Source organism: Accipiter gentilis, chromosome 14, assembly GCF_929443795.1.
Source record: "Accipiter gentilis chromosome 14, bAccGen1.1, whole genome shotgun sequence".
Taxonomy (NCBI): domain Eukaryota; kingdom Metazoa; phylum Chordata; class Aves; order Accipitriformes; family Accipitridae; genus Astur; species Astur gentilis.
Genome location: NC_064893.1, coordinates 20,059,557 through 20,080,678, shown reverse-complemented (window position 1 = coordinate 20,080,678; position 21,122 = coordinate 20,059,557). Strand labels below are relative to the sequence as shown.

General features: G+C 39.9%; 1 protein-coding gene across 2 annotated transcripts in view; it reads right to left on the bottom strand.

The window, feature by feature from the left end:
- The window catches only part of PTPRT (protein tyrosine phosphatase receptor type T), a 485,911-nt gene that overhangs the window by 24,057 nt on the left and 440,732 nt on the right, over nucleotides 1-21,122 (bottom strand). For both annotated transcript variants that reach the window (XM_049816979.1, XM_049816980.1), the window contains 2 exons: nucleotides 13,366-13,553; nucleotides 7,296-7,383 (listed from right to left, as the gene is read on the bottom strand). In XM_049816979.1, coding sequence (XP_049672936.1) covers nucleotides 7,296-7,383; nucleotides 13,366-13,553 — 276 coding nt within the window. The remainder of the gene's footprint in view (nucleotides 1-7,295; nucleotides 7,384-13,365; nucleotides 13,554-21,122) is intronic.

Below are 21,122 nucleotides of genomic sequence, written 5' to 3'. Positions count from 1 at the left end.
ATGCTTCATTTTATCCGCCGATTTCTGCAAGTGGATAACTGAATACTTACAATAATAAAAAATGAAAGAACATCAGAGATATTCCTGTTCCTACAAGCCCTTTCTTTTGTGTTTAAGTTGTAACATTTAGATCCTTAGCTTAGCGTTCATTTGTACTCTGTGTTCATTAAATTCACTGCTATCACCATAAACCTTATTGAGCTTTTATGCAGACCAGAAATGTTGCTTGGTTGCTAAGGGGGTCTTAGGACAGATCTTTGCAGGATGTATCTCCATTACAAAAGCCATCTTCATGCCTGGAATTAACAGCCTGCCTGCCTTCATCTGATCTATGGAAACTGAGGCAAGAACTAAAACTGTCAAGATCAGCATAAAAATAAATAGGTCACAACAGAGAAATAAAAGATTATGGAAGGTGAAATGGCAATGAAATCCTGAAAATAAGAAATGGGCCAACCCGGAAACCTGAAAGGAAATACCAAAGGAAATCAGAGCAATGTTCCTTTATGCAACCCACAGAACTCATGGCAACAGAATGGCATAAAGGCAGTGTTAAAAAAAAAAAAAAAGCAATATTCATGTTTTTGAGGACTTCAAAGTTACTTTAGATAAGGCAATAAAATAACAGATATCAATCTTTTCATCTCCCAGTATGCTCTACAGTTCAGATGCAGCAAGGAACTACCCCAGTGGGCAGATTATGTCATGATTTTCCACCAAGGGAATGTTTTGATCTTTCTCTGGAACAGCTGGTGCTGGGCTCTGTCACAGGAGATACTCTGTTTGCTGGGCTGTTGAGCTGATTTGGTCTGGCAATCCCAGCACTGGTATGCAATTAATTGCAGAAACGCTATCTGAGGGCCAGTTGCTTGGCAAAAGCTACTACTGGGTTACAAGAGGTCACTGCTGGGCATGCTGGGCTCATTTTTAAAGGATTTCTAAAGAAGTATAATACAAAGTCCACTAAGTTTATTTCCTCTCTACCAGCTCTGTAGACCCTAGTTCTCAGTCAGTTGAGCATTAATGTTTAGAAGCACTTTGCAAAATACAGGCCTAAGCATGATTTACATTCAAGTAAAAAGAATCATAGCAATGAAACATAAAAATATGAGGTGTGATTCTGCAGTAACTCAGTCAAAAGGGGTTTTAGTCATCACTTAATTAAATGTAGATTCAGATAACAATTGTGAAGACAAACGTGCATGCAGTTCTGAAACTCAAGATTTGGGTATATATTAAATATTCATTCAGTTATGTAAAGCGATGCTTCTCATACACTGTTCATTCTTTGGGTGACATTTTCACACCCCAAAAATACAGCCACATTGCTGTATTTATCAAATGCCGTATTTGCATTCAAAAAAGGTTACACAGGTGAATCCATCCAAAGCTCTGTTATATTTGTATTAATAAATACAACCTTCGTAGACACAGTAGAAGTAGGTATATTTCTCAGAGTGCTGATGTTGTTCCCAACTCTAGACAATTACCCGCGCTCAAGGCAACTGCACTAGGAGTTGCAGTAAATCATGTGGTTAGACAGACAACAAAAGAATTTATACTTAGAGCAATTCACAAAGACAGACAAAGAGCTGATTGAACTGGACATCTAGATGAAATACACAAAATCTCCTGTAGACAATTTCAGACTTGCAATTCAAGGCAGCAAACTAAGCTAGTTAAGAATCACACAGAACAAAAGCAATGAAAACAAACCCTACAGCTAATGACTGGGAGGGGAACATTTACTAGCTCCTCTTGTGATGCCACGATATAATAACGTTATGGAAGTCTTAACTTTAACAACAGTAGAACTAAAAAGTGATGACACCAAAAATGACCCTAATGACAAGTGAAAAGAATCTCAGGTTGATTTTTTAAGTGGGACAAAGACAGTGTCTACACATGGTGTGTAGCTGAAGTGCTCTGAATAGGCCTCAAGGAAGAACCTGCCTCTCTTCATTTAATAGAACCAAACCCCCAAATTAAGTTTCAGGTCTTTGAGCCACTCTTTAGTTAAAAACTTAGACAGGATGAATACCTCCTGAGGGAGCTGGATGTGAAAGACCTGAGAAGCAGGCTGCAGAAGACGCCTATGCATTTAAGACAATTATGGAAGAAAAAATGCTCTGTAGCTGTAAAAAGTGTTGTGGGTTGTTGGTTTTTTTCCCCCTTTAACCCAAATATGGCTATTCTAGATGTGAAAAAGAGTAAAGGAAGAAGAAATTATCATTGGAAATTAATGAAATTTTTAAAAAAGGAGACATTCAGATTTAGGTCCAATTATATTCGGGAGCCAAATGAAAAATACTTTTAGCTGAACTTTGCTTCAGGAAGTCAGAATTCAAAATATTTCATTGCATATTTTATAAAAAGGAGATTAATTCCTGTGGGAGATTTATTTCTCTTATAAGTGTGAACAGTGCAGCAGAAAAAAAATCTGTATATGCTAAGCACACAAAACGCTAATGATGTCTTAATGGTGTCTTTAATCTTGTTCATAAGTTTAGGAGCACAGTCTGGATAAAAGTTCATGAAATAATTTACCTTGAAAATCCCTTTTTCCCCAAAAAACTTTGGAATTTGTTTTTTGTTTTTTTTGGTTGGGTCTTTTTTGGGCTTTTTTTTTTTAATGGAGAAGGTTGCAAAACCCAATGCAACTTATTATGCTCTTAGCAGTAACAATCCTGTACTTAGGTTTTTTTGTCTACAGACTTCAAAGGGCTTTTTAAAGAACAGCAAATGTCTTCATTATATCTTCTCACGATGGTTAAAATTTATTTCTAATTCTGCACCATATCCACTGGACTACACTAGCTAAGGATACTACACATTTGGCATACCAAAATGAAAGCGTCGCTCAACTCTTCTGTAAATTTATCAGACATCATATAACCATGTGTTACAAATGGATTATAAGAAACTTTAAAAATGGAGGGAGAAATGGAAGAAAACTTGCCTGTCTGTAGCACTCAGGACTGTAAAAAATGGAAATATACTTTAACAAATGTATGACTTTATTTCTACCTGTTTACTATAGTCTGTATGCAAGTTAGCAGAACTCTAAATTTGTATGAAAAGTACTTTGACTGAAAATTGGTCTTAAAACAGATTTCAAAAATGACAAGAATTTCACTGAAAAGCATTGTGTTCCCATTTTAGCACACAAATGTTATCGTTTCAAACTTCTGTCAAAATTCCCATTAGCGATCATTTGAAATATCATTGCAATTTTTCCACATCTCATTTTGATACCAGCACTGGATTAATCTCACACAACTTTCACCATCTAAATATTAGGCAGCTAGTCTAAACTGGCTGTCAAGGTTCCCCACATAGTCAATGGAGAAATACAGCCATCTTTTGAAATGATTCAACCCAGTTCTGGTACGAAATGATGATTCGCCTGCTCAAGGACACACCGTCCTCCCCTTTCTATCCCCACTGATCCTGGACTGTGCCTTGAGAACTGGGTAATAGCAAGGTGTGATATATCCCATCCTCTCAGGATCACATACCACAGACAAGCAAGACTTTAGGCACTACAGAAGAAACCATGGAATAAAAATGCTTGGAAGATAGCACCCCTGTGAGTGCTGACCTCGTCCTGTAATATTATGCTCAGAAAAGGGAGAAAAGAAAAGGAAAGAAGGGAAAGAAAGTGCTCTCCTGTAAGTCGAAGCGAAACACAAGCTGATGTCTTCATTTTCTCAGCTCCAATCTGAGAGTTTTCACTCTCTTATATGTAATGACTCTAAATTTGGAGAAGATGGGGAGAAACAGAATAGAACCAAAGGTCGCATATAGCTTCTGGATGTTTTCTCTTCTATGGAATGGGTTTCAGCTCAACCCGCAAAAGCTCAACATCCCTCCCCTAACAACCACTTGCTGATGCATTTTGAAGGCATCAATATCTAGGCCCTAAAGCAAATTTAAATCACTTTGATTCAGCACATAAATGGATCCCCTCCCTACCCTTGCCCCTGAAAGAAAAATCCTGCATCTCCACAACTGCCTTTGTGTTTACAGCTTTTATACCCAAAGCACAGGAACAAACCTTGTAGACACTGACAATATAACAAAAAGTTCAAGTAGGGCAGCTCCCTCCAGCATGGCAAATCTGTGCAATTACAGTGTACCTTTCCACCAACAACAGTGGATTTCTGGAGTCATACAGACACCAAATCCACTCCTCAGCTTTTCCTTGTCTCCAAAAAACATACCAGTGTTGCAGATTGAAGGGAACCCTGAAAGGCTGGGGTTTAAAGCACGAGAGAGCTTAGAGCTCTCTTGCATCTCCTCTCCATGAACGGACTTAGCCTCATCTGCAGTTTTGGTTTGCAAATGTAAGAACAGCAGATGATGGGGCTGGCAGTAAGATCTAGGTTTTCATAGAGAGGCATGATGCTAATACAGCCCTGGGAAAGCAGTGAACCACATAAAACAGTCCTATAAGTGTACTATTACCCAGAAGGCCATAAAGACAAGATATAATCTGCTGTGATTCACTGAGCAATGCTACTTATTGCAAGAGCTTACAAACCCACATTTTAACAAAAGTCTCTGATGCAGTTACAAAAGTTAGATCAAAACCTGACTTTTCAATTCACTCCCCAAAAGGCATGGGATATCTTGTTCCAGGAGTGATGAAATGGTAACTGTGGTTAAATAAATAATGTTAATTGCCACCTGCAGCCTTTTACCAAATAAACTGGTAGGAGCAATTGGTGCATGCTCAGAGTTTTACCCACAATTACAATTCTAGTACAACAAAGCAGCTAAAGGTGTAATTGTCTTCCACCTCCCCTCCTCTGCTCAGGCTTTTGCACAGTTTGTACCCACTGAGCACAATTCATTTTCAGAATCTGCCAGAGGGAACTACTCTCCTGCTATTCTCAGCTCTGCTATCAATTCTTTATTCTGGATCCTGTTGCTGCCTTTACTCAGGAAAGTTGCCCAACATCACCCATCAGTAGGGTCTGGCTCAAGGCTTAGCCAGTGACATCACTGATAATTTCCAAATGGTTTTACAAAATGTTTGATGAATGATATGCTCCTTCCTTAGGCATCCTCCTTCCTTCTCCCTAGCCTCTTCAAAGCAAAGCAAGGATTTCACTCCATTTTATCACTCTTTATTGCACATTACTAAATTCTCCCTGCTGTCTTTTAGAAGACCTGTTGTCTCCTCCTCAAACTCTTTGTTCTGATATATATTTGAAGTGAAGAAAACCCACTCAACTTTGTTATTTACTTCAACTCTTCTGCATCCTTCCTCTCTTTCACTACCTTGCTTTCTTTATCTATGCCTTTCCGCCCTCTCAACCTCATTCTGAAATCTTTCCAAACAGCCCTCAAACTTCAGCTTCTTTTCAGATGTTTTATACCGTGCAGATACTTCTTCCTTAACTTTGATTACATTTTGCATTCCCTTATTCAGGTGCATCACCTCCTATCTGTATTGCTCCTGTATTCATATTTATAGGTAAAAGGCTAACATTGGTCTTCATTAGACAACAATTCATCTTTGTGAACACTTCCCCTTTAGATAATACCCCATTTATCTTCCTTGATTTTGCTTCCTTAATTTCTTCTCACGTTTCACTTGGAGTTCAATGTTTTCTGTGTGACCACCTTCAACATAAATTAGATGGTGGCTATTGCACACAGTCTTGTCTCTTTTCACCTCCACTTTCACATCATTTTAACTGCTTCCTCAAAATCATATGGAGAAACAGAGTCTTTCATGTTTCCTTCCTTATACTATGGCGCTTCCATCTTCAATCCAGTATGTAGTTGTTAGACTAATTTAATCCAAGCTAATCATATAGACAGGTAAATTGAATCTCTGTCTGGAGCTATCTCTCTTTGCCACTAGGAACACAGGAAACTTACAGTGAGGTGGAGCTTTTAGGCAGCTGAAGTTAAGGGAGACAATTTTCACGCTAACTGTAATACTCTGGTACTATCACTTCCATTTTCCAGATGGAGAAACAAAGACTGATGGACCTGGTGACCTGCTCACAACCAATGCAGAAAGGCAGCAGCATAACTGGGATCAGATCAGGGCTCACAACCTTCTGATCGTCCGTTTCCAGATTTCTTCATCTTCACCATGGGGTCCCTGAACTGAGCTGTTCTATGCCATTCCCCCAAAACTGTTACATGAATAATTTCTTTTAAGTCTTAAAAGAAAGAGAGGAGTAGTTATGTGTGAGATGATCTTCCTTTGTGGCCAAGGGGGGTTTTTTAATTCTTTAGTAAAATCTGTTTTTTTCTACAGGAAATACATATTTAACTTGAGAAAAAATACAGTAGTAAATACATCACTCAGCATGACTTAATTTTGCTCTTATAGCATTCTATAGATTTATCCAGTCATGAAAATCGATGGCACATTCATTTATTTTCTTATTCCTTGTTCTGATGGTCTCAGGCCTGGCTTCTCCAACTTGATGCTGCTCAGAAGTCCTTAAAAAGAATTATTTCTCACCTCACCTCCTCTCCCCAGTCATCATAAGGAATAATGAAACACTGGGGTAAGCTGCCTGGAGAGCTTGTGGAAAGCTAAACTTTGGAGATCGTTAGGAAGAAGCTTCACAAATATCTGATAAAAATGACAGAGGTCAATCTAGTCCTGACTTGGAGAATAAAGCTGACCTAAATGGTTTTATGGAGTTCTTCACTGCCCTGCAGTTCTGCACTGTATCAATATTCCTATAACATCAACAGTAACTGGTTATTGAAAGAAGTAAAACTAAAAAGCTTTAGTGCCTTTTCAGCTGCCTTACTGTGATTCTGAGGCAGAAGCTGTACTTGTCTTGCACATCAAATCAGCTCTCTGGGCACAAGCAGCAACTGCTCCACTGGTTACTGACCACAAGGGAAGGAGAAAATCTGATCTCTGATCCATATCTAAAAAGCTGATACATCTGCATCTCCTTTTGTGCTCCCATTTGTGGCAGTGAAAGTTCCAGGTTATGTAGTAAAGATGGACAGGAAATAGGCATCATCACCCACTGGCAAAATCTGACAAAAGGTTTTAGCCCTTAAATCACAAACATTAAGCACAAAGCAAGGCAGATGGAAAATAGGTAAAATCTGTAAAGTCATGCCATGACTTTATTTAAAACAGTGAAAAAAAAAATCATAGAAACGTAGCCTGTAACAAACAGATCGAACTACTGAATGCTCAGCACTGTAAACCAGCTTTCAGTGATATTCTGAAACACACCCATTTCCACAGGATGCATATAAAATCTTACAGAAAGCTCAGTTTAATGTGAATTTACACCTACAGGAGATTATGTTTCCATATCTGTTCTTATTGCGGTTTTCGTCTTCCTTGGCTGTATCCCAGGATGCTGTCTGCCCCTCAGGTAGTGCCTGCAAAATAAACAATAGCGGAGTGTTTATAAAAATCTGGCCAATGCCTTCAGGTGGATTAAGATGACTGAGCAGGGCGAAAATAAAGGCGCTGCATAATTCAGTAGTCAACCAAGCAAACAGCTGTTCTTGAGGAAAGGGCGCATCCACTAATTCAAAAAGCAGAGCTTCGTGCAGACCATTTGCATCTCTTGGCTTCTGCCAGTGAAGAATCATTTTTCTCCTGCTAGTTCAGATCTAAAAGGATCAGAGCAATTTGTTTCTGGTTGCACAGTCACAGGTTAACCTCATTTCCCCTGTAGAACATGGTCTGTGGAGATTTCACATACATACACTTCTAAGAAAACCCAGATGGTTGAAGCATAGTGCTCAGTCTTTCATATCTAAGTTGAAAACAGATACAGTGATTTCACGTATTTCTATACTAATAATGGAGTGATGCAATACAAACCACTAGCTGGTTTTCTTTGGGGAAAAATAAAAAAGCCAGGGTTTTAGATCATGTGTAAGCAAGAGAGGCAAAAGGAGGTAAAACATGCTCATGAAGTATGAAAATAAGTAGTTATTTTCCTAAAATCTGCTCTTTTAGTTGAGAACGGATGGGGTAAGGAAACTGGCAGCACATGGTGCTAACCTACCCTACCCTACAGCTTGGGCCTACAACTAATTGGAACACACTCAAATGAGCCATCTTCCCCTTGAGACACGTCCAGGGAGGATTTTCAAGGCAGAGTCAGGAAAACAGCAGTCGTCACAGGATCTGGCCGGAGGATGGTCTTGCTTTCCTTGGAAGATGGCCCAGATGCCTGTAAGCAGGATGATCCCTCTCCCTGTCTCGGGATGGTCGGGGATGTCAGCACGGGCAGATCAAAGCAGCAGGCACAGCAGTGCTTTCTGCTGGAACAGCAATGGCACCAGCTCCCTGGGTATCGCCGGCAACACGACTGGATGAAAAGCCACGACCTGCAAACTGCTGCTGTGGAAGCAGCAAGCCCAGCCTTGACTTTTGCCAAAACCACAGGTGAGGAGAAGAACAGCTTGCACTGAATTGCCTCTATAGATCTGCATCCTCCAAGATCTACTCCCTAACATGATCCTACATTACTAAAAACAACAGCAACATTATAAATTGTATTGTTTATGGTCCCTAGGAAATTATGGGGGGTTTATACCACAGTCATTGTAGAATCATATCTGCCTTAGCTAGCAGTGGGTAGTTTGACACAGCTGTGCTAGAAAAATGAATTTCTATTCATCTTCACAAGCCATCCAGGTCTATTACAGTGCCTGAACGCAATAGCAGAGAGACACAATTATTAGGATCTACTACACTGACATTACAATTAAACTTAATGTGAGCAAACCCCTGGCAGACCAGATCGTTGTGAATTTCCCCCAAAGGGGTTCCAGGACAGAAAATGTCAGGCACTGCAGCACTGCCATGAGCATTGCTGACAAAGACAGGGACAGTGAGTTCCTATTCAAAAGGCCAGGAGAAAGAGTAATAACTCTGTAATTGGTGAAGGCTTTGATCACACATATATTTCCTTTACAGACAGCTGTTTCCAAATAACAGCTCATCTTCTGAGCAAAAAGAACCCAACCAACAAACCCCCCCACAACTAAACAATCCCCAAATAAAAGAAAAGAGGTGAGGAAGGTTCATTTTCATCTTCAAAGACTAACGAAAAAGGAGTCTTATTTTTCCACTAATATCAAATTACAGCAGATTGACCAGAGAATGGCAACAGTCATTAGACATCTAATCATAGCCATCTGAAAAGAAAAAAAAGAAAATCCTTTCTCATGACTTCCACATGGGAGAAGCTATCTTGGCCAAAGAAAATACATTCAAGTCCAATAAATCCCTTTTCAACAAACCCTATCCTTTCATGTGATCTGAACGTGAAATTCTCCATTGAAATTGATAGTTTTATATTTGCCTGATATAGCCTCCAAATATTTAAGAGTCCAGGATTTTTCATCTGATTCAATACCAAAAAATCTCTGCTTTTCACAGAACTATCCGTCTCTGAAGAAAGGAAGCACATCTCTGGTTGGTGAGGAACACAAACTGCATTTGCATAGGTGTTCCTTATACCCCTACTTTTATACACACCAGATGAACAAATTGGAGTAACTGCATGTACATGGGTGGTACAGTGCAAATAATTTTTCTGTGAGATCGCTAAAAATGCAGCACCAAGAATTGAAACTGCATTAGAAATACAAAGACAAAAATATCAATTATAATTTGGTTGCATCCAGAAAAAGAGGAACATACCTAATATTTTGTTGCTTCAGCTTTTGTTTGTACAATAAGTATCTCTATAATAGCAAAAAGGGTTAATCTTTCTGTTTCACTCTGCATTATCAGCAATGGTAAGTCAGGGAAGATCACTCAGGCATTGATATTTGATCCGCATTTCACAGGAAACGCTCCCGCTTCTTTCTTTGATTTGTTAACAGCAAAATTTTACTTTTGAAAAATCTGGACTTGATTTTTAGGCTTTTCTTCTTTTAGAGAATTTTTGTAAAATTTATACTAAAATATCTTCCCAGCAGTGGAATTTATGTTAAGCCAAAGCTTTTTAAACTAAATTGATCAAATTTTTATCTGAAATTACAAGGACAGATCTCTAAAAGTCAGCTTCATCTCAATCAAGCTTTCTAAGCACCACGGCCCAAACTTAACTAAAGTGTTCACATTAAATTGAGGCTTATTGCAAGCCAATTTAAATTTCCAATGGACACATTTGGTTAGTTCGCTGTTTGTTTTTAATTTAAATATGAAAACTTGAATCATTCATCTGCACTGATCTACCCCAATGCTGCAGTATTGCTGCCAAAGGCAACGATATCAATTAAAAGCCTTGCTGCTCATCCTAAAGCATGCCACAGAGACCTGGCCCTCTCCCTGCAGTCACTATCTTCTCAACAGTGGTGGCAAAACTGTTCCCACGACGCTGCTGTGACCCTGGGTTAAAAACTGCTTTGGGTAAAAAAATATAACCTGAAAAGAAATATTTCAGCCAGTTCAGTTCCCCATTCCAGTTCGTAGCAAAGCCTTAGGACAGCATTGTCCAAGGAAAGCTTCTAAACTAACACCCTGCTGCCAAATATTTTGCAATGTCACATCATAGCCTGAACCTCAGGATCTCTTCTTTTGACCAGACAGAAGAAGTGTAGCCAATGAGAAATGAAAGTGTTAAAACCCAGATGTAACTTCAATAAGCTAACGACTCACAATACTAAGATGCTTGAGGAAGGAGCCACAAAATCCAAAATAACTAAATGGTCTCAGTAATGCAGCAGGAGAATGTACTTTAGTGACATCCTAAATCATAACAGAAAATTAGTTTGGATGCTTAAGCTTATTATCTCTGTAGCCAGTAATTGGTGCTCGCAGTAAGTCTGTGGGACTAGTCCCACAGCTCACAACAAATCAGGGCCGATATGTTCTAAAAAAGGAACAGGTGACATTTAAACATGTCCCATTTAAGTGTTTACAGCTATGCCTAATCCCAAATAGTGCTATCTACATCCAGTGCCAGTGATATATTTTTCTCTTGTGGTCTACATGTTTTATTGCTAAACAGAAGCAGCAGCTAAAAAGGCCCAAGTCACACTTTGGCCTCAGGTGCCGCAGGCAGACCCAAAATAACACATGCACGGCAAGTGCTGACAGATTCCCACATTCACACACACACACACACAAACAGTTATCATCCATTTCACACCAGCAGTGACACCGCTTACACAATCACATCCTGCTTTTCATCTCAGTGTGGAATTACATGCGAGATGCAAGCACCAGAAATATTCTAGATGCTCTCAGTAAGACATGCTGCCTAGGCTCCAATAGTCTGTAGGTGAAGGTATACTTTAAACAAATATGGAAGGCAATTTCCAGGTTACTCAGTGGAGATGGGAATGTACAGAGATAAGAGACTGTCACGTGTGACTGATACACTCTGTTCAAAGTGATTTTTCATGAGAGTAAAATTATTTGGTAACATCACTAAATAGGCTGTAATTTATGCTATCAATTTGCAAAGTAAGTAGAAAATCAGCTCCTTAGAAGAAAAAAACATTTGGAGGTGACACTGATAGTAGTATATGAAAACATATTTTAAAAGAGACATCAAATTCTTTTTTATGATTTTATCAACCATTCTGCAAAACCTTTTGCAAAGCCAGTTTTGCAGCTTTGTGTTCCTCCAGATTCCAGTCTGAGACACCGCTCTTCGCCAACTTAAACCTCCCACCTCCCAGGAGTTATAACACACCTTGACATCCTCCCCGCATTTGTGGTATTGCTGGTGGTGGCTGAAAGCTTTTTGGAGCTGAAGCACTGCCAGTGTCCCATACTCTAAAAACCAAATTCCACCGTCGAAAATGACTGCTACTTCAGGCAATTACCTCTGATTGAAGGGTAGAACAGCGCATGTGATTTGAGAGCTTGTGGCATTCTCCAAGCTATTTCTTGTAAAGAAAGGAATTATGCAAATCTATATAATGTCATCGTTATTATATACGTATGTAGATAGTACTTTCTGGGAAAGGCAGAACTTGTGGAGCTGAAAGTTGCATTGACATTTTTCATGCTAATGTGCTATTTTGATAATTACCAATGCCAGTGCCAGAAAATTACATATATGCCAGCACCTGTTTTCTTCTTGAACATCAAAAACTAGATCTTGGGGCATCTGTAATTGAGTGGAATGTATTTGTGGGTACTATTCATGGAAATGGAGGCCAAGGGGGGGCTAAGTAAATCTCCTAAGAGAATTATTACCCTTTTTTAATATTAAACAGAGCTCTTTGTATTGATAGTTTAATTAGTGTGCTTGACTGTGGGGCATGAGTGACTAGACCTGGTTAACATACAGTTACCAGAAACATTTGTTGTGACAGTCTTTGATGCCATCTGATTAAAAAAATACTCCCTGGTGACAACCAGGAAAAGATTGCCTCTCAATTACAGCAAAACCCAGCCTCAATGATACAAACCCCATGGACTCTTACTTGCAGGGTGGAAAAGTGAGCTGTTTTCATTAAGTAACTTATTTTTCACAGCTGTTATGTTATTTTTAAGTAGCTTTAATGCCACTATGCATATTAATTGCTTATTGCCTTCCCACAAGCTTACTACATTCATTATAATTATCGCTTGCAAGAGCAAAGTCTCACATATGTTTGATGCTATTTCCCTCTTCTGTTCTCTCTGCTCTAAATGTATATTCCTCTTCCAACTCCTCCCCAGTGTCATGTTTCTTCTTGTCATTTGAATTACATTCCTGGTCATTCCAGCTTGAGGGGAAGAGGTGGGGAGAGGAGGGCTGCTTTCATTTTTGCAGGTTACTCTTTGCGTCTCTCCTCACCTGGAGTTGGAAGAGTACTTCAGTTGAACATATTCTGAGCCAGAGGTTTGAGAATACCGGAAAACCCCACCTTCATTTATGGTACACAAGGCTCCCGCCCTTGCCTTTTTACAATTCTGCATTGAGGTCATTACGCTATGATTTAATTTGATCAATCATTACAGAGTATTTGGAGCTCCCCAAAAGCTCCAGTGAAAACCCTTCCATTTCTTAAAGCCTGGCTTGCACTATTGTCAGCAAAAGCACATCAAGAAGTAAGGGACTATGGGACTCCAAGTCCTTCATTGAGTTCAGCACCTGTTAAATATTTACTGTCTGCTCTTTATGGGAGAGAGGGCACATGCTAACGGGTGAGCACAATGTCATTATCTTACTGCTGTAGTAAACACCTTTTCTTTGGACTAGAGCACCACCAAGGATTGCTAGCACTGTAAAATCCTACCCTCATAAACAGAAATGAGATGGAGAAAGGAAAGGATTAAGAGGGTAAGTAAATTAAGGAAAAGAAGCTCTTAAAAAGTTCTCCTCCCCTCCCAAGCATCTAGCCTTTGCGAGTGCAACTTCTCTACTCATTTCTGTGAGCGAAGGTTCCTCTCACCTCATACTCCTCTTTAAATCCATAGCCCTGTCCTCGCTTCATCTGGGTGATGTGCTGCAGCAGGTCGGCCACTCGGATGGCTGGCTGGAACTGCCCCCGGGGGTAGGACATTTCCACCGGCTCGCAGCTCCGGTATGGGTGGGTCTGGATAGTCAGGGTCGGCTGGGTCATCTCTCCATGGCTACTGTCTGTTTTAAAGACAGGGAGGCAAAACAAGTTTTCACCTATCTGGTAGTGCCATTCTCATTCTTGCTCTGTTTGTTTAGTTGTTTCTCCACCACCCCGTAGGCTGGTGCAGGCACAAGAAAGTACAAAAATAAGTAGGAAGCATACACTTGCCTACAGCCGCCTAGAAAGACTAAATCACACTTGAGTATTTTTTTTTTGTGTGTTGAGGAGACAAACCCAAAGAGATAGGAACAGAGTAAATAGCTAATCAGGCTAACGAAGGTACAGCACATAGAGTGAAATCGCACATTTTGTAAGGGTGAGCACTGTGTAATGACTCCAGTTGAATTACATACCTTTCTTCACAAACCTGCAAAGAACATGACTGAAAGATACATAGAGATGAGCAAGATATTCAAGCGAGATTTGGGGTGTACAGCACAAGATAACTGAAAGGGGCCCAAGTTAATAGGAAACAAATTATTAGCATTTCAAATAAGGCACACAGGATGTTAGAGGCAAATTAAACTGCTTGGCTAGTTCAGGCCTAAAATTTACATGTCAATTACAAAGATGTAATATTATCAGAAATAATAAACCAGTATAAAAATATAGTTATCTTGCATGCAGAAACCTAAATTTCAGATATGTAAATGTAACAGGTAAAGGTTCTTTTTGAAAGAAATGGATTAAAAAAATCTCTGTCACTATGCAGATGGAATTGTAACCTCTCATATCCCCAGCAAAACTCTATATAGACAGCAAAATATTCCTGGTGAACTAATAGAAAAGAACTTAAATAACCAAACAATTGACTGTCACAATATTTATTTTTAACAACAGAAACTCAGATTAAATGAAAAATTCCGTTTCTTATCTAGCAGAGCTGAACAAAGGTAAATAGTTGGCTAAATAAACCATTGGTTTTTCCTATGCTTACAGGCATCTGAGATACTCAGATCCTTTCGCGCATACAGGCCTTAACAGTGTGCATCAATTCTTTCTGGTCTTACCCAAACTCAACCTATTAGCAAACAAAAAACATATCTCCCACAGATTGTTCATAAAAACCACTCAGGACTGCATACCAAGGCTTGTTTCTTACAGAAAGCTTACTGACAAAGAGCCTAAACACTATCCCTTGTCAGCATTACCACAGTCATGTTTTTGAAGGGATAAAGACTAAATAAATCAAATTGCAATTTCAGGGTGATTTTTGTGAGGCAGAAATATGGCCAGAATGCTATTGTAAACGTTGCTATCCTTGAGAAATCACCATGGAGTTTTGATCAGCAGCAGTCAGGATCTCTGCCGCGTCCCTCATTGCAAAGGTGGGTAGGAGCAGACAGATGAGGGCATTAGACTGCCTTCCCAGCAGCTGGCAAAACAACGACATGACAAAACATGACACATAATGCTTTAGCTGGTTTACTGTTATATTAGGGGGAAGATATCAAGACAGGCATATGCTGTTTTGAAGTTGCAGGACTATGAGAAGGAATGCCAGCAGTGGACACTGCTGCAGGGCTAGCTGATCTCCAGGGTGAGATAAGTAAGTCTGGTGGTTGAATTATCAGAGATGCTGAACACATCCTGCTGCTTCTGAAATAAATTAGCACAAAGTGATCATCTGCTCTGAAGATTAGGCTACTGAATTTAAGGATTTCTGAATCCCAGGTTCACACAAACACAGTCACATTCCCAGGACACTCAGAGATTTACAGAGCTACGGCTCTAGCAAAGCAACCCTCACATACAAAATGTGAATAAATTTGGGATTTAAGGAAGAGTAACATCCAAAGCATTTGTATAAACATCCCTAATGCTCCAACTAATGACAGTGCGAGAACTCTGAACAGAGGGAATTTCAAGGCTTATTAATTCCCATAGTTGGATTCGCTTTCCCAGCGCATCTTTCCTCCCCTATTCCCTATTAACCTCCTGTAATGGAGAGGAGAAGATTTTTATCGCGGACCATTTCCAACAGACGTACTATGCTTAATTTTCCATCATTAGGTTTAATACAAACCCAATTTCACAATTGGCTTCTCCGAGGAGCCTGCAAGTAATGCCACATTTTTATCAGCCCCAATTAAAAAACATTACAATATCCCTATTCGAGAGGGAGTCTTAAAACTAATGTGCAGTTCTAGTGCTAATACGGTAAGGGCACAAGCAGAGCACAGGCTACTTGTAAAATGTAGCTCAGATCAGTCAGGTCCTTTGCAGGCAATTATTAATTTCGCTCTTCATCAGATCCTTTAATTCTGGTATACTTGGCTCTCTTCTCAGAAAGAAATAACACAGGGAGAGGTGAAAACCAGGAAGGCAGTACCCCCCCTTTCCAGAATAACTTCCCTCCAAGTAGGTGCCCACATTATGAATCTGGAACCAGAAGAAGCTGCTCTGCAGTAAAGAGGGATCTGACTCTGGCCTTTGAGTTTATAGTGACAACTGTGCTTCTCATCTTTTTGGTCAGACAGATAAAATGGTACAAAACGCACTGATGGTAGTAACAGCTCTTGCAGCATGGTCCATGGCATCACACCGTTTGCATGCCTCTCACCCAGTCAAGTGTTTCTGCTTTAAAAAAAAGAAGTGTCACACAATCTGGGTCATCCTACTCTCAACCCTATTACACACAGAGCTGAAACTAGGCAGCAGATCACCTCCTCTGGACATTTGTGACAAACACATCTTCAATGGCCTCTGTGCTGCCTGAAAGAAAACCCAAGCCCGACACTTGTACCAGCTCAGGACAGCTGTCAGTTATTCCCACCAGCATTTTATCTGGGCCAAGGAAAGAGTGGAGGGGCTTTTATGGAGACAAATTGCGATGTATGAGGCAAGCCTAGCATTCATATGTTCTGCTAATACAGCCTGATGCAAGAAACATATTGTTCCTTCTCTGTCTAATCACACTATGAGCCTGAACTTAAGCATGGTTAATGAGGCACTCACACAAGGGATGACACCTTCTCTCAAGATGTGCTGTTTACAGCAATTTTGTGAACAATTCAAAATGCAGGTAGGAGGGGAGGTAGCAGCAAACTGATCTCTCACTAGGACAGTCAACCCGAAGTGTCTTTGGAGGGCTTGCAAACAGTCTTTGCTTTTCCTGCAGGTTGAAGCTATAAACCACGTCATTCCTTTTCGTACTGTTAATACTGGAAAGGACAACAAAAATGCCAGCCCGTCAGGCTTCTGCTTTAATTGTTGCACTAAAGGCAAGTCACAGCCATCTTCCGTAGTCCCTTCTCTCCGTCCCTTTCTGACAAACATGCCCCCATTCCCTTGCAAATGAGGATGAGTTTATAGGACTCAAATTGGCCAAGACTTTCACTAAAGTTTCAGCAGTGCCTCTAAAGCATGTGTGCCTTTTATGAGCTTTCAGTGAGAATAGCAAATCAATAAAAGAAATTTTTTTTTTTAAAGATGTTTGAAATAATTCACTCTAATACTCAGAAACTACTAAACATACAGAATCATGCATCAGGGTTTTTTTGGATTATACTTCATCTGCACATCTTATTTCTAGTCATATGTCCTTGTTTTGTTGATAGGAACACATACCACACCATATTTCATTGCATATCAAAGATGGAATACAGTTCCAAGAAATAATCGGAATTAAAACATTTCAAGAGATGGTGATTCCATTCTGACCCCAAAAGTTGTGGCAATGGTTAATTACCCTCACTGTCTAAACATTGCTTAATTGCAATTTGATTTTTGCTTAGCTTTGACTTGCAGGCACTGAATCTTATTATACCTCCTGTTAGATTAAAGAGCCCTCTGAGCATTTGAAATCTTGACCCATGCAGGCACTGATCAAATCACTTCTTCAGTTTCTCTTTGATAAAGTAAATCAATTGAGAGCTTCTGAAGTCTCATTAGGGCAGGCTGTTCAGGGCTCTGGTTCCTTCCTAGAACCATTTCCAATTTTTCACAGTTCTGTTTGTGCAGCTGTAAATAAAACAGGTATTCTGCACGTTGCTGGAAACATGCTGTTTGTAAGAGGATCATTTCTAATATTAGCAGCTGCAATAGCAAAATATGTTGTCAGCTTGTTTGTTAACCCTTTTTAGTGCAACACTCTTACTCCCCATACTAAGATGTCTGTTGCCAACACAGATATTTTGATTTCTGGAAGCTGACACTTCCATTATCAGCCTGAGTTCACAGAATACCCTGAAATTTTGTATAAGATGTTAAATCAATGATTCACTGGCTCTCACATAACTAGCCTGATTGGGAAACTCTCCAGGCATCTCAGCTTATCTGTTGAGGGTATAACTGCAGATAATCAAATTTAACAATGTTGACTCCACTTTTAATTTTCACAAGCTCTCCCTGCTTATGAAATGCTGCTTCTGTGACTCTCTTCTTTGCTGGAGAAATAACCATGAACTTGCTGACGTAAGCTGTGAGGTTCTACTCTGCCAAGAGAAACATGGAGGCCAGCATGCAGAGAAAAGCTGAAGCAGAGGCCAGCTAGGTGGCATCTTTTCCCACTTGACCAATAACCCTGAGGGTGCGATATTATTGCTTGCCTCCTGCTACAACACCTTGTATTATATGCTTTTGTTGCTACCCAGACAAGTAAAATAAATATGTCTCCTTCCACAGAAAAACTGATAAACTCCTCCACAGATGTCACAGATAAGATGAAGAGCAGCTGAGAAATTAGATTCCCAGCCTGAAAGTGGCTCTGTATGATCAGACCCCTGTGCAATGTCCCAGTAAGGCTGGTGGGAGGGCACCTGCTCATCCAGAGCAGCTTTGGGGACTGAAACTTTAGATCCTTTCATAGAAGTCAGGTTTTTTCATAAATGTAGTTTTGTTAGCCTGAGAGATAGATATCTGGACACAGACTAAGATGTTTCCTTCTGACCAGAAAACTAACCTACGCCTCTAACACCTAAAAGCAATGCTGCACCGATATGTCATCTTGTATATGTAGAGAAGTTTCTTTCAAAACTTTTGCTTTAATATCCATTAATTCTTTCTGTGTCTGAAATAACAGGCCTATCATCTCTGTTTATACTTTCATTCTCTTAGCGTTGGCATGTGTGTAACATGGTAAGGCATCCTTTGCACAAAATAAATTATATTGAGTGGTGTTTGTGATGGATTCAATTACACACATATCCAGTCTCTCTACACTGGAGTAAGGGTTGTCAATTATTTGACATCTTCCAAGGATGACTACAGCATGGCTAATATCTTCCCCTTACACTAGGGATATGGTGCAAGCTGGTAAAATTAATTTGCTTTTTTGTGTACTTCAAGGCTTTATTATATGACAAATATCCAGTTATAATATGCTATATAGAATACAAACAGTGGTATGGCAAACCAAAGTCAAAACATCATTTGTCTAATGAGATCAACTGAGCTATAAAAAGGCACGTTCCTTAACAAAAAGCCTTCTGACACCAGGTTTGACAGAGAGCAGAGGATGCATCTTTCATTTCAAAGGCTATGAAGAAGCCACATGTGCATTAAAAAAAAAGCCGAAAAAAGTAATTTTCTCTAGATTCTAACAAGAGTTTTAATAATTGCTTGGTAAACACCTTACACAAGTGTATTCTAATCCTATAAAAACTATTGCACACATTTTTTCATCAGTTAGCACAGAAGAAAATCCCCTTGAAGATGTAAGGATGGTGCTTTGGTGACATGGGCTAAGACTTGGGACTATCGGGCGTAGCATAATAGCACAGCTCTTCAAATGCATGGACCTCACCAAGTCAAATCTCTCTGCCTCCTTGGTGAAAAGGGGCTTTCAGATCTACCTACCCCACAGAGCAATTCATTAGTTACAGCTGAAAAACTATTGGCAAATTCAAAACAGCACACAAAACTAGAAGCCACTAAAGACTGGAAGAGAGAGTTTTCCAAGCCACCTGATCATCTGCAGGCAGAAAGAAATGTTAAGAGAAATTCAGCTCAAGTAACAGCCTACAAGGGCATGCGCCTCTGTTGATGATTCTGCTGCAGGCCAACGTTAGCACAGCAAACTGATGTGAAAACCTCTCCCACAGGTCCTTAGAGGCTGACAAGGCCTGGGAGGCTACAGATACAACTGAACAGATCAAGCCATTGATTTTCAAGCTTCCGTTGCAAAAAACCAACCCATCCTGCAATTTAAAAAGCCAGTAATGGTGACACTTGCTAATGAAGCAGTATCAACTTCTTAATATCTTTTTAGTTCTTCAAACATTAGGTTGTGGATATACCCACAGCAGATTGACCAGGCATGGGCAAAAGCCCATCCAACCTACAGGAGAGTGAAATTCAGGGCAAATTTCTAGGTATTTCTAAACACAAGCCAGTTTTTGCATGAGACTTCATGATAGCGAGCTTTCTCTGCTTGTTCTGCCTATCTGCAAGGAACTACAAGGCACTACAGACCTCCTCATCCTCTCTGGAGGGCAGCAGCTCTTGTTGGTAGGATCCTCTTGAGCAGCTGAAATGAGAACAAGGGTAAATGTCCTGACACACTGCCAGGAGAGTTAAGGGATGCAAGGGAAGGACATGCTGGTTCCCCTGAAGAGACTCCCTTGATGACATCTGCTGAACATCTTTGAGAGCTATTAGCCATGCAGGTTTTCTCCAAAAACAACCTCTAAGGTTGAACTACCTCCTCTTCAGGCCTTACAGTACTGGTACCACGTGGGTGTTACTGAAATTTTAAAAATATGGAAAACTACCTCCTTTATTTCTTAGTATTACATACTCACTTCTCTAATGAAGATGTTTGTGCAAAACATTTAAATCCAGAGCTGTCTACAACTGGAAGAGAAAACTACAGAGCTAAAAACACCCATTAGATAAACCAGTATTAATCAAGCACAGGATAGGGTAGAGGCAAAACGAAAATCCCCTATATCTTGCTATCAACAAATCATGTCACAGCTAAGCCTAGGGAGTCATCCACTATTGCAGATACAGAACATTTATTAGCAGAAGGCATAATAGATGGGAACAAATAGCACTGAACTGCAGGTAGTGCCCAAAGACAGATATTGGTAGTGGGATGACTGATGCCCTTTTTAAGATCTCTTTTTCTTTCCCAGGAAAGAATATTAATAAACGTCAAAAATTAAACTTACGTTGCTCATAGAGCAACATCCAATGTCTGGTGAATCTGACCAAGAAGCCAGAACGCCAAGGTTTTAATTTGTCTTTAAGTCACAAGATAGAAATTTCTTCAATGCCAAGGGCTGTTTCACAGCACCTGTGGCTGTTAAATTCAGACGGAACTGGGGGGGGGAGGGGGGTGACCACTCTGTGTAAATCATGTCTTAAAAGTGCTCTATACTTAACTTCCCACATGTAAACCAGGGATATTAATCCTTACTTGGATACAGTGGTTAGTAGAAGTTAAGTCTGAAAGAGTTTTGAATACATAAGCACAAGACCAGTCTAATTCCTATTTCCTCTTTTTCCTCTCTAAAATATGGGATTTTGAAAATTTGGGGGGCTTTTTTGGCGTTTGCTTTCCCAGGAGAAGTACAGATTGAATCTGTCTATTACTTCTTGAGCTTCGTATTATGAAGTGTGCAGTTCACACTGCAATTCTC